Here is a 14870-nt window from a genome sequence, read left to right as displayed (position 1 = left end):
CCAACATTTCAACTACTTTCACTACTTTCTATAATAGTGGAATTTAATTGTCCTCATTTAATGAACATTATCAAATGCATTATCATGTGCCTTAAGGACACACATTAACAAAACCCTTTCTTTTTTGAGGAACACAAACATTTATTCATGACCAAACACTACAAAGTACAAAAGGACCCCAAGGATCCGAACAAAATAAGAAAAACCTTTGGCCCCGCGAACATCCAATCTACTAGAAATAACACTCTTCGAGGAGCCAAAAAATTGAAACAAAATGAAATACTCATATACTCTTTATCGGCAAAAACATACGTAAAAGAGAGAAAAACATTGCTTGTCCGAGAGAGAGACTATTCCCACAGCTACATCTTATTCACACAGCTGAAGAGATACATACACTGCACGTGCCACAACAAATTCAAATGCAAAGGAGCATGAATGTAACTTCAAACCCCAAGAAACAGAAAACAAAATGGGAAACCCTACAAATTCGGTTCCTTGTTCTTTTCCATTTTTCTGGACACTGGAAATTCATTCAACGGGGAGCGAAACTTCGTCTGTCCATGATTCCAAAATCCAAAAATTGACGCAACTATATAACCCAAATACTTTCCAATGCCTTCAGTAAGGTGTGACGTCTGTAAAAAATTGACACTATCATTTACCGCACAAGAACAATCCTGGAAGGATGTCCCATAGAGCTTTTCCACTCATGTCCAATGCGGGGATAGTCCTCCAAGCTCATCAAGTCCAACACAAATTTGAAGGGAACTCCTTTCTTTGAGATCGGTGCTGGACATTATTGCAAAAGAATATGCAGGAAAGACCTGTATTGTATTCAAACATAAAAGACCTGCTACAAAGATAGTTAAGCCGGTACTGTACTCAAAAGGAGACCCTCTGCAGTCGAACATGAACACCTAGATTCAGATCACCCTTTTTGGATCACGAGCTGCTGCCAAATGATCCTGTAACACAAACAGAAGTATGATCAATCACAACATGATAAGGATCTATAAGGATCATCATTGGAAATCAATGAATCAACCCATTACTCAAAAAGGACAAAACTGAGAGAACAATTCATTTATCTCACAATTTAAGCATGATACAAACCCTGTCGAAGAATCATTCTGCAAAGGATATCATTTAAGAAAAACCTTGACTCAGCTTTTTCTGGGATTTTTATCATTAGACGTGGCTAGTCCACACAACTAATCACTATATAGGTGCAGTTACACGATGCTTATGGTTCGATACTTTCATAAGCTATCACCTTTTTTGCTGATGTGTCCCTAGATTCACAACAAGATGTAAAGAACTCTAGCTACGAATTCCGATACAGATTCTAGGGTAGATCTCTTGAAAGATTGAGAAGATAGCAAACAAGTAATTATATTGACTGCCAGCTTGCATGTGCAACAATCCAAATCCATACCATACATTGCGACTATTTGAACAACAAGAACAATTACTCAAAAGTAAAATGCTCAAGTAGGACTCCAGCGAACTCCGAAAACAATTACATAAGACTGGTAAGAGATGATACGAAACTCTGTAGTTAAAGTCTAGTCCTCAAACTTACCGAGATAAAATCAAATGCTTTGGTATCCTCTTTCTTGGAACCATTCATCATTGAACTAGGAGTTGGAGTTGGAATACTTGGATTGAAAATATCAGGAAGAGCTGAATCATATGCCCCTCCGTTAGTTCCAACAAGATGGCTGACACCAGCATTTTGCGATTGCAGGTTCCCAAACTGTTGGAAATTGGACATCGCAGCTAAGAACTGCTGCTGGGTAAACAAACTGCCCATGGCACCATAATTCACAGGCTGAGAAGGAAAAGCAGGATTGAACATTAACCCAGGTGGCATATTATATGCCATAGGACCCAAAGGAAACATAGGATTCGGATTAACTCCTGCTGCTTGAGGGCCAAGTATTCCGCTCAAAACATTGTTAGAAGCCAGTTGGCTGGGATTCATAGTGGAATTTGAGAAGACTGTTTCAGGGAGTGCTCCAAGGGAGGTTCCTTTCTGCTCCGTTGTTGAGGTATGTTCATTGATTGACAAACCAGCCATTAAATCGTGAGCATCTTTCTTATGATTTTCCTCCTGCTTTGGAATTTCAGAAATGGGCCCAAAGATATCAAATGGTTGTTCAAATGTATTACTATTTGCTGCAATATGGACCTCATTTGCTCCTGGTTTATCAACATTCATTCCAGAAAAAATATCAGCCACATTTTCTCTATTCTCATTGGCGTGAAACGAGACATCAGCAAATGGATCATCATCGGTTTTATGTTCACTGGCACTTGCACCAGAGCCTGTATTATCCCCAAACAAATCATCAAATATAGCGGGAACTGAAGTCTTTGGGTTCGGAATGTGTTGATCGTTCTGCATTTCTAGAAAATCTTCTGCACTAAGAGCGTCACCAGGACCACTGGTGTCGATTAAGTCAGGCATCTGAAAGGTAGTATCAGCCTTTATTGGCTTTTCTGGATGACTTATTGCGCTGCCTTTCTGTTCTACATTCAGAAGGCTTAACACCTGCAAATCAAAGACAACATTTTCATTAAAACTATGCACTTGCTCCACAAATAAGAGACTATTACTCCAACAAACAAAGTTACTACAGATCGCCTTGGACATCTCTACAGTAAGATTCCAAGTTCAAGCTTCGTTTGACAAGAAATTAAGTATTATACGGTTGACTACCATATATACTCCAATAATCTATCCAGCAAAAGGAAAATAAAACCACAAATCAACAAAACTAAGTCTTATCATCTATGTCCCGACTCCCAATCAACGTCGGCTACATGAATCCTTTCTCGACAATCCTCTCTGCCAGGGGCTATGTAGTCAATAAACTCTTAAAAATCATATTCTTTTTATAACATATTCTTTTTATAAAAGCCTCCTATGTGAACACACTTGCCAATGAAGTGTGAACTAAATCTATGAAACCTATGAATAGAATCCATAATCCTCCTCAAAGCAAAAGGCATTCTATGTCAAAACCAAAGGAAGGAGCTTCCAATCTATCACAACCTTGAGAACCAATGAATGAAATATCTTAAGAATTATTGATACAACTAAATTAATTTTCCTAAACTGCATTCAAAACTTATCCACCTTTAGCATAAGATCCTTTCAGAGAAGGCACTGCTGAACCCAAAGTAGCAGACCTCCATAATGGCTTGTTAAAATCGACTGCAGAGGTTGATTGCTCCCCACTGGAGGTTAATCATCTACAAGCTGATTAATATCAGTGCACTTATTATTCTTGTGCCATGAATAAAGGAGACTAAACAAGAAGTATACATTGGTTATTCTCAATGTGACTCTGCAAGCAAATCATCGAATTCCTGGATTTTAATGTCTCTGACTCTCTCATATAGAAGAAACATCTAAAGGTGGTCCAACGAAGGTATTGTTCACCTCCTTCAGGGCCTTCCTTATGAGTATTTATTGACGGATCTTGTTAAGCACTACCTGGTGGGGGTGGTTAACAAAAAGAGTCTAAATATTTAGCTTCCACATTTCACAAAGATTTTGAAATAAACGTATACACTGCCGCACAGTTTCATACACTTAAACCTATATCGAGGCTAACCACAACCCATTGGCTGTAGTTAGCATTAGCTATGGTTGGCATTTCCCATCATTCACAACCCATTGGCTATAGTTAGAATGCCCATATATTCCCCTTCATTTCTTCTTTCCAAATCGGAACGGAACACACACACACAGAGTCACAAACACATTAATAGGAAAGAATCTCACCTTGTTTGACTTCTCCCTTAAAGAAGCCTGTGGAGACTCTGAACAACTGATAAGAATATCTGTATTGTCACTAAAATAAGACACCACAATAGGAAAATTTTCGTCGTCTTTCTTCCTCAATATTGCCTCAAGAACACAGACGGCTTTCATACGGACCTGAAAATCATAATATCCATCAAAAAAAAAAAAAAAAAAGGTTAAGAATTACATTAAGGCACTTGATAACAAATAAATCCAGTTGATGTCATTTGCATCTATAAGGCCATATTAGCATGTGTCTGCCACTGCATATATGGCACGAGATAGTGTGTATGCTGTCATACAATTATGAGTAAGGAATAGGTAAGGTACTCTAATACAAAACGTGAATAGTATTTTGCTAAATAAGTGCATCAACATAAAGAGCATGCCTGCCACATTGGAGAGAGGAGTTTTGATTCAAGGGCATGACTTAATGCCAATGCATCCAACTTTGACGCCTCCACAAGGAAAACCTGCAGTGCATCTCTAGTGGGTTGCAGACGAACACCACCAGATGTTACAATCGTCTCCAACAACCTCATCTCGCGAGTCTTATCCTCGGCATGACTTGAATTTGCATCCCCATTAGTTGTTTCTGCCTGGTTAGACCTCAAATCCTGACCCCAAGGTCCACTGCTCTTTGACAGCTGCGACGCACTCTGTGCTTCACTGTGATGTTCAGCACGATCAAATCTATCAGGGTATTCAATTTCTGTAGTCAATGACCTCCGAAGATGAGGGCTCTTGTAACTTCCAGTGTCATTCTTCCTAGAAGATTGGGCTTGCGTTAATGTACTCAATCCCTGCTTTAGAGTAGCGCTTCCGATACCAACCACCTCACTTAGGAAAGATTTCTTATCTTCTGATGGTATTTCAAAATTTGTGTTCCCAAAACCTTGTATTCGTTTGTTAAGATCCTCTGTAGGTGCTGACTGGGCCTTATTGTCATCTGCAGAAAATATAGCAGATATAGCTTCATGGGCCATGTCCCGCACAGCCTTGTTAAGCGCATCTCCCTTCAGAGGATCCACCTGGCCCTTGTAGTGGAATAACTGGCGCACAGCTGCTGAGTTTCTTTGCATTTCCCTTCTGAACTCCACGCCAGACTTCCCTACTGCATACTTAATCAGCCTCAAAGCCTACAAAAAAATTCCCTATGAAAGTCGCGAAAACACATGTTTATATTGCTAAGCTGTATAAATATACCAATGTTTTTCCTACTTATCTGATTTTCTTTTCTACATGTCCAGGCTCCAGCACAACAAATCTACAAAGGTAATAAATCGAACTAATTGAATTACATGCCAAACCGAATGAGTAAATCAACCAAAATGGGTAGACATGAACTAGAAACATTGTTAAAGGTCCCTCATACAAAACCCTTCCACGTGGTTTTAAGAAATTTATTTTGTTGAGTGAGTTCTCCGCCCTCCGAAGTAACTTAAATAGAAGACGTCCAGTATAGTAACCAAAGGTACTGCATCGCAATTGATGATCATGTCACTTACCGGGGTTATTCTATTCCACCGTTAGAAAGAACACAACTTTACTCCAAATACCTAATGGCATGGTGATACAATTAAGTACCTTCATCATAATAGATCAAACATAGCCAGAAAGATTACACGACGCAAAATGTCGATACCTATTCCACCATGCAATAACAACAAACCAGTTTTTACCTTATATAGCTCATCAGGTCTAATCAATTAATCGGACCAAACGACAAAAGAAAACCACAAGAAACAAATATGAGCATCTCCAGCCCTAACCCTTATTTTCTCTTAACCTCAAAATTTTGAGTAAAAATACCTTAACACAAGCTCCACTCCTTGGCTCAAACTTATATCACAAAGAGTTTTAGGGTGCGTTTCCGCTGCTAAAATTTTACGTCTTCAGGCTACTGACAATGGGAAAGTTGTTAACGCTAAATGGTATTTCAGTTGATGGATGTGAGGAGAATGACCCGCCTAGAAATCTGAAAAAATATGGGCTTTTAGTCCAATTAGTTCAGCGGAAACGCACCCTTACTCAATTTTTTACTTGAATCAAAGGAGACCATAATCCTTACTCAAATTCTAGAAGGCTATTTTGTGCCTCTCAAATTTACAACTACGCCATTTAATGAAACATTTACTCAAATCTATGCTGAGATTTGAAATTGTCTATTGCAGTTTTATATCGAATTTCAGCTTTTACTCAAATTCGAGTAAAAGTACAAGTAATTGCAACAATTTCCGCTGATCGATCTGCTCAATTAGAAGTAGCAAAAAACAAATTGCAATCAGCTAATTAGATCCCAAAGAACCAAAAAAAGATACCTACCTTTTGTTTGACGATAGGGCTCTTATGGTCGAGCCGTTTCAACACAAATTCCGAGACTTCTTTAACGATACTGACATGCGAGGTCCGAAGGAGGTCGCAAATCTCCTCCAATTTGTACACGGGCGTGACTTTGTCCTCGTCCGACGTGGCGCCGTCGATCATCCTCGATCGCCAGTACGATTCGACGGCTCTCCTGCTCGAATCCATGACGCCCCCGCTTTAGCGCACGACGGAAACGAATCCGCCTGTGTACAGATTAGGTTTAAGGTATTCGAGAGATCAAAGCCCTAGAAAGGAATTGGATTGCTCCGTCGAGGAATTTCAACGCGCGATGGAACTGTTGAAGAATCAACTTGGGGTAACGAAATACGATGATTTCAGAAGCTTCGGTTGGGGTTCTTGAATAGTAGTATGATTTAAGATGGAGGCGAGGGGAGGACCGAGAGAGAGGAGAGAGAGGGGCCTTTGCTTTCGAGTACAGACAGTTTTGGTTACATCAAAAAAAAAAAAAAAAACTAAAAAACTAAAAACAAGTCAGACATGTGGTTCACGTCCAAGAAAAAAAACTCCGACGTTCAGGTCAAGTGCCATTCCAATTTTACAGTAAAAAAATTTTTCAATAAGAAGGTTTTTCAAGTTTAAATATAATAAAAATAAAAAATATTTTTAAAATATTTTTGCACCGTTTAAAAGATCTCGATGATGAGAACTATCAAATAAAATCCATATTAGTAAGAAAATTATTTACGTAAACATATGATTTTTGAGCTTGAAAAACCTTCATTTTCTAAAAGTTCCTTTTACTATTTAGTTGGAACACTCCCGTAATGCCTTTGGACATGCATGAATTGGAACGCGAATGTGAAAGCATGTTACCATAAAACAACGGATAACAATAGCGTGCATATTATCACGTTGGGGTGGGACCATTCCAGGGGTTCCACAGAAGTGATTGGAACTGTTAATTAGTTTTTATTTGATTTTTTGAGTGACGAGTGACCCTTGATAGAAACAACTCAATTGAATAACTATAGGTGTTTAATCCAATTTTTCAATTATTCAATCACTTATGTGGTACCCTAAAATGGGGCCCACATGATGATTTATGCACTTTTTGCAGCATCATGTCAAATTCAAGAGTACTGAAATTCGTGCGAGCTCAAAACGAAAATTAAGAGAGGGAGTGAAGGTTCGATGCTAACACATATTCTTCCTTTTTTCCCCTACTAAAAAACCATCAAAATAGATCTTCAAGTAACAAACTATAAGAATTTACATTAGTTATTTAGGCCAAAATAGAAGTAGAAGCTTCTGCAAAAGGAGCAAAGGACCTCACAACGAATCAAAGCATCCAAACAAGGTTGACACCTGCCATTCAATAAACAAAACGAGGTTGGCCAACGACCAGACGACAATCATACACCCGGTTAGTCCAGAAATTTTGTCCTTTACATATTAGCCTTTGAGAATATTTCATAGGATACTAAACATGAAATAGTTATGTGCCATGCAATTCTCTATTGACTAGCTTTCCACCGCCAATCTTGCGTTGTGAGTGTGTCCACAATTGACCTAGTAGCAGTCTTCCACTTCAACATCGTACACTATAGTGGCAATTATGAACTCAATGGGATAACATAACTGAACCATAAAGAAGAAAAATATTTATTTTAATTAGCTGCACTCACAGAAGCATCTACAACATCATCAGATTCATCGACAATCATCTCATTTCTAAAAAGAATTCTGAGGTAGGGTAGAATTCTTGGAAGCACTGGCAAATCTGCCAAGTTCACGCTCATTAAATCGAAAGCGATGCAAGTTTTATGCATGTGGGTTTCGTCGAAAACTGGGATTTTGGGGTATCTTTGGCTGAAGTGGGTAAGAATGATGCGGTAAACCCCAGCAGAATCCCCAACTTCAATGGCTTCTTTCGTTGTGCTGTGGTTTCTTGCTATAGCCTCATCCACCATTCCATCCTCAAATGTTGCCTGAAAAAGGGAAAAAAAAAATTGTAACTGTAGTCCTTTCTTCTGTTTACAGTACTACTACTAACACAAGCAGAAATCCAGATGACAAGAATGGCTTATAATCAGAATGAGAATATTACTGAGAATCTGACAAATAAAGATCAATTGCTTCAAAACGGAGCCGTAGGAGGGTTCCTTATGAAGACAATACTACATGCACAGTTCTATGGCCCCTTTTGAAGAGCAATGCTACGTCCATAGACTTATATCCACAGATCTGGACATAGATGTGTATGCAGCCGTCCGGTACACATGAACCCCAAAAAACGACGAGGGCCCTATGTCCGGATTTTGCACATACGTCCTTACACACAAGTTCTCCAATTTATGATTTTGCTAGGACATGACCGTCTGTCTTATAGGCAGTTTCTCAACAAATATAAGTGTGTGCCTCATCCAATTTGAAAGAAGATTCGAGCAAAAAGGTCTGTGGATGCATGGAGAAAAACTCAATCACCTACTTTCTTATTTTTGGCAAAGAAAGAGAACTCCATTGTCTATAAAAGAAGTGCTAAGAACACGAGTAATGTGTACAAACTGACATTTCTAGAGAAATAGTAAAAGACAGAAGAATCGAATATGTAGGGTGACAAAAGATATAAGGTGACAACAAAGAAACCAACAGGGCCAGCACAGTACACAATAAGACAACGAGAATACCATCAAGACCAGTCGATCAACGATCAACACAAGTCAGAGCTCTGATTTCCATTTCATTCCCTTTTTTCTAAGTGCTACGGATTCAATACGAGTCACACTAGAGTATCCGGACCAGATATGTGGGTAGTTGACTTACATTAGAACTTTTACCATGGAACAGAACCACTCGACAAAAAAAGCTTCCTCTTAACAGCCCTAGAGTCATTTTACTTCTTTCTTTTCAATTTTTGGGAATGAGGAATTCAGGCCTACTGGATAATACAGCACTAATTTAATGTTATTCTATTGGCATCTTGATTCAATTGAACAATTGGCCGTATGTGCGCCAGTCAAGGTGAACTAAAATATGCACAATACACAGGAGAAAGCAAAAAAAATGCACATTGCAATGTGGGAAAACTTACCTCGTGTATGAGAACTGTTGCTCCATAAGATGCCTTAACTAGTTCCGGACAGGGCCTACTATCACCAGAGTACACAATCTTCCAACCTGGAACCACTTTCCCAGCAGTATTGAGCCGATCTGCTGCTTTCAAGGCAACACCAAATGCTTGTGGACAGTGCACCACAGGAAAACTAATCAAAGCCTCTAAACCTGCTTCTTTGAGCGCTTCCTTCAAGTTTCTTAGGATTGAAATCACCACGCTGTTGTTAACAGGACTGTCTGGTCTATTCCAATGACTCTGCATAGGTACTCCTTTAGCAAACAAGGTAGAATTAACGACTTGATTCTTGAGTCCAACTCCATTTGCATTATTCTCAATACAAATCTCACTTGTATCTGATTCAAAAGCCTCCAATGAAGATTCAGTGGTGTGCCGACAATCAAGGAACTGAAAATCTAGATCTTCAAGTAGTTGGTATGCATCTAGATATCTCTTAAGTCGCCTAGGGGCAATAACAAGCAACGGTCGATGTGGTACTCCTTTCAACAAATCGCGTCGCAAAGCAAGTATTCTTGCTAGACCTGTATGGTGATCTGCATGAATATGAGATATCCAAATACACCTTAAACCTCTCACAGCATCATCAGCACCGTCAACCCCAAATCTGTTATCAGAAAACATGCAAATTCCAAGTGCTAAGAGATGTGGAAATGCGATGAAAATATAATGTACAAACTTTGAACCCAACATAAACACTTAAGCTATTAGGTAGCGAGGTCCCGCACATATATTATGTGATCACCCCATTCAACATGCAAGCAATGTGGAATTAAGTTTTCTGACGCATAACAATGTTGAAAAGCATCAGAAAATTTACCTTCTTTTTAGCTGACCTAGGGTTCCTTCACCACAGTCGAAAAGTAGGCTTCCTTTTGAGAAAAGGTTGATAAGGATAGAACTAACATTCCTGTACTTTGAAGGTTGGGACGAACCCGTCCCAAGAAGAACAATTTCCATGTCTTTTCTTGAAATATCTTCCAAACAACTAGGAAGGGTATTTTCACTCAACCATGGCTCTTCGATAACATTGTTATTTAGCATAGGAGTCGTATGACAGCACTGGTTAACTTGTTGGGCAGCGTCTACAATCTCTGGAATCTCTGAAAGTAACTCCTCAATGATTTCTGAGGAAGAATTATTAGTCGGAACACCAGATCTGTCTAACCCAAGCTGAGCATAAGGACGCAAATGGAACTGTTTCAACCATAACAGGCATTTAATTACTTGCACAATTCATTTATTTAATAAACAGAGTTAATTTAGATAAGAAACTTTATAACTCTAAGACAATTTTTGTAAGTAAAGTACTATCACAGGAGTGCGGAAAGGGACTGCACCCTATGCAATCAGTAACAGAAACTCTGAAACCTAAGCATCAAAGACAATTATAGCTCATCATATATCTCAAACTGGTTAAGTATGACCTAAGAAACTGTACAGATGTCAGAGAAGAACTCTACCAGCACATGTATGTCAGTTGAAGGGCATCTAGATGCTACATGTCCTTAATAGAATGTAAAAATTATACACAGGCCGCAGCAATACTGCCTATTTTAGATGGAGTGATGGATTGCAGGAATACAGAAGCATGAGCATGGTTGGACATAGAAGTTGAGCATAACAATAATAACAAAAAAATTGACTTATTTCCAATAGGAGGATTAGGAGTGCAATCTGAATTCAATGACTCAGTTGAATCATGACCTGATCATAGAGCACATTAAAAAGTTCCACAAAAGAAAAAAAAAATGTAAAAGAAAATAGCCCTCAAACATAAAAGAATAGTAACTATTTACAAAGCCTTTTGAGCGATGCCAAACTTAAGCAAGACAATAACCTTTTAGTACCTTTAGGAGATTTTCAGCTGGGATGCTTTCACAAAGCTTTGAAACCGGAACCTGGGAGCAAGAAACCAAGTCAACTGCTCAATAACCAGAAAACATGCCAAAATTTAAGTGTCACTTAAAGCCATGCAAAGATAGACCAATTAAACCTCACTCAATGCCCTGTAACCTGGCGCTGAACCATTCAGGTGCTGAAGAGACCAAAAGCCAGGAGCTGGAAAGAACATAGGACACAGGTAATTAAGCCGTGCTGCAATCCTTGCACTACCTTTCAAAATAGGAATCTCTACATTCTTGCTGCACAAATGACGAAATAACTGCATGATTACTTGAGAAGGAATGACAATCAATGCAGGAGAGTGAGCATTTGGAAAAGAAGAAACTAACATTTCATGTCCAGCCATGATATGTTGGGCCCCAGTAAATTTTGTCATCCACTTCTGATAATCCTTTGTGTTAGTGACAGCTGCAGGACTAAGGTGAATGATACAATTCACAGCTTTGGAAGTCTCTGGTGGGTTGCCCGACATATCTCCATAATAACTGCTAAGAGAATGCAAAGACAACAACTCTGGCAAATGAGATGACGTTGGGCAGTCAACAATGAGCACTATAGGGCCTGGAACAGATGGACCCAATACGTCGCTTGGATGAACCTACAAAATTAACTCATTAAGACACAGTATTCTAGAACCATATATTAAAGCAATAACTTTTGAACCCACCATGATATTTTGACCATCTGACTTAACAGAATTCCCTAACTGCAGTTCACGATATTTTGGCCCAGGTTTCAATCCAAGAGCAACAGCCTTTTTGGGATCGAATTTTCCCATTATTTCAGGCAATTCACAAACATATACCACTGATATATCACCAGGCTTTACAACAAGTTCTGAAAATTGACTTCTTCCCTCTTCTGCATCAAATTTTGATAAGCTTGGTCGCAGAAGAATAGCTGATATTTTGACAACTTCATCATCAATGAGAACAATAGGGTCACTAAACTTCCTTGAACCAGAAATATCACCCTCGTCAGAACCAGCTGATGGTCCAAAGCTACGCGTGTGAACCATGCAAGCCTTTGGGATGAAGGATCCCATTGCATCAACAAAATACTTGAGATCTGAGGGTCCCCAGACGTTGACCTTCAAAAATTAGCAATCATGTATGACAATCACGTTCGAAAGCATATATCAGTATGATCCTATTTCACAAAATGAGCAAGCTATTGATACTCACAGCCATTCCTTCATCTCCTATTGCAGCCAATGTCAAGAAAAGACCTGGAATATGGAGTAGAAATTTAGAAATTGCATTAATAATTTAATAAACTAATGCCTCCAACATTATTTTGCAAGATGTTATCCAGAAGCATCCATTAAAACTTCAAATCTGGATTTGAGACACAAACCTGGAAGACCCCCTGCTGTTTCCGAACACACACGAGAGAGAAATATGTGATCAATCTGCAGAATGATGCATTATCAGCATGTTCAACCCAAAGTCCAAAGGAACAATATCATAGTCAAACATTAATGATCTTGAAATATTTATCTACAACAGGAGAAAAAGAAAATAGAATATAAGCGGATATATCACACCTTTGACAACTTAATCTTGTGTTCTATGCAGAAGCGCTGCAACCCCTGGAACACGAATTACACTTTGAGAGTTATGATTGTTGTTAAACTCCACAATGTTCTCTTGGAAAAAAGAAATCCAAAAAAATGTAGTATTATTATTGAAACCTTCATAACGGCACTCAACAGTCCTCTAAGGTATCCTAAAGTAAAATACAGTGATGCTTCGTATCCATTAAACTTGCACATAAGGGATCAGCGATATGACCAAGCTAACATGGTTCAAGGGAACAAGGCAAAGTTCTCATAGAAAGAAAAAACAGGTTCCTCTTTCGACAACCTGTGGTCAAGCTTACACGGTTCAAGGGAACAAGGCAAAGTTCTCATGCCAAAATTCAACCAAACCTGTAGCAGGTCTGTGGATCAATTCAAAACCCAACGATTGAGAACAAATAGAGGAAACAGCATAACCATAACCCATGGTAAGCATGGCATGAATGACAACAACAAATATTGCTTTTCTAAAAGGCAATACTCACTTCTCCGGCGTTAAATATAAATCTTTGCTTGTCAAAGAAAAGCAAGACCGATGGAGATGTATCCTGAGTATCCATTCCAGTCCCCATAATCTGCAACAGATGGGTTAATTAAAAAAAAAAAAACTGTAAAAAATAAGCAAAACCACTAAACCAATATTGGCATTAAATCGTACTGTAAGTTATTACACAGAATCTGCAATGCAAGTAAAGGCACTGTACCATAAAATCCGAAGTAAAAACACCATCAGGGGTGACATGAATATTCAAACTCAATTCACCCGCCACATTCTCGAAGTGGTTGACAAAGCAATAAACTACATCAATGTATATTGTATGAATGTTTACACACACACATAAATAATTATATATTACACGCGTTCTCTTGACAAAGCCAGTTTCGACATGTTCATTCATATAGTAAACACTTAAAACCCAGATGTACCAGAAAATTTGCAGTCTTCATCAAAGTCCACTCAAATCTTAACTCAAGATTAAGAGTAGAAAAACAAAATCATCTCCTCTTGTACACTAAACCATGTAGAAATTGGGTTTTTTACTCATTTTTCACCGGAAATTTTTAAAGTTTTATGGCCTTCAAAAATGGTAATTGATGAAGTTTTTTCTCAAATTAAGCTCAAATATGAGTTTGCCCATGATCCCATCAGTGTGCTTCATATACCATGAATTATTAACCCCCTCTTCTTTTTTTTGCTTTTGTTGCTCCAATTAAGTGGAATTTTAAGCATAGTGCTGAATAGATGGTCTAAGACGAAAATTATGTGACAAAACCCATATGAACAGAATCCCTGCTAAACAACCAAAACAAGTTAACCAATGACACAGGAACCTCATGCAATTGCCCAAAACATTCGATAGTCCAAGCAAAGAGGAGAACTTGAAATCAAACCCAACAAAATAACAATCACAAAATCACTAGTACAAATCAATACATACATGACGACATATACGTATTCACTTTCAGATATAAAGATATAAAATACCTGAACGTAGCATATTGTATTGGCAGGATTGAGTTTACGGTCCTTCAAAGGAAGGATCTTTTTCGGCCTATCACTCTTATCGTTTCCCTCAGCCCGTCTCTTGTTAAACCCAACAGACCCAATCTCTTCCATTGGCGGCGCCGCTTTCTCTCTCCTCCCAGTCTCTCTCAAGGAACTGTGGTTCCTCTGGGTCAGAGAGCGGGAGAGATGGGTTCTGTTTTTCTTGGAAAGGGAGGAGAAAGGGATGAAGAGAGAGATGGTTCTGAGAGTTTTGGTGGGTGTGAAGAGGAGAGAGAAAGAGGCGGAGGTGGGTTTTCTGAGGAGGAGGAGAGAGGCGGGGTTGTGGGCGGAGGAGAGTAGCAGGCGAAGCTTTGTCATTTGGGGCATTGTGTTGTTTGGTTTTATTGACGGTTTTTTCAACTAGGGGAGAGGCCGGTGGGTTGAGGCCCTTGAGGGTTTAAGATTTCAGAGTCGGGTCTTCTTGCTGTTTCTCGGGTAACCCGGGTTAGGGACTTCGGGGTGAGTCGGACCACTCACCGCTGGGCCCATTGGCTACGGCAATTGCCCCTGATCATTCTCTCTTTGTCCAGAATATTATCCCTAATTGGTAATTTTCTGTTCAATA

At 39.0% G+C, this 14870-nt stretch overlaps 2 protein-coding genes across 2 annotated transcripts; both read right to left on the bottom strand.

The window, feature by feature from the left end:
• Positions 1–264: 264 nt before the first annotated feature.
• On the bottom strand, positions 265–6648 carry LOC131299233 (protein MODIFIED TRANSPORT TO THE VACUOLE 1). The gene is made up of 5 exons (XM_058324866.1): positions 6143–6648; positions 4207–4956; positions 3797–3952; positions 1586–2557; positions 265–968 (listed from the first exon to the last, which is right to left on the bottom strand). Exons 1-5 carry the CDS (start codon positions 6347–6349, stop codon positions 927–929), a joined length of 2127 nt encoding a protein of 708 aa, XP_058180849.1. The 5' UTR covers positions 6350–6648; the 3' UTR covers positions 265–926.
• Positions 6649–7784: 1136 nt separating this feature from the next.
• LOC131299220 (tRNase Z TRZ3, mitochondrial) lies at positions 7785–14688 on the bottom strand. The gene is made up of 12 exons (XM_058324838.1): positions 14246–14688; positions 13245–13334; positions 12727–12771; positions 12537–12591; positions 12365–12408; positions 11848–12270; positions 11510–11778; positions 11272–11419; positions 11126–11176; positions 10096–10472; positions 9237–9882; positions 7785–8133 (listed from the first exon to the last, which is right to left on the bottom strand). Exons 1-12 carry the CDS (start codon positions 14630–14632, stop codon positions 7813–7815), a joined length of 2856 nt encoding a protein of 951 aa, XP_058180821.1. The 5' UTR covers positions 14633–14688; the 3' UTR covers positions 7785–7812.
• Positions 14689–14870: the final 182 nt, after the last annotated feature.

Source organism: Rhododendron vialii, chromosome 8a, assembly GCF_030253575.1.
Source record: "Rhododendron vialii isolate Sample 1 chromosome 8a, ASM3025357v1".
Classification (NCBI taxonomy): domain Eukaryota; kingdom Viridiplantae; phylum Streptophyta; class Magnoliopsida; order Ericales; family Ericaceae; genus Rhododendron; species Rhododendron vialii.
This window is presented reverse-complemented; position numbering and strand designations above follow the sequence as displayed.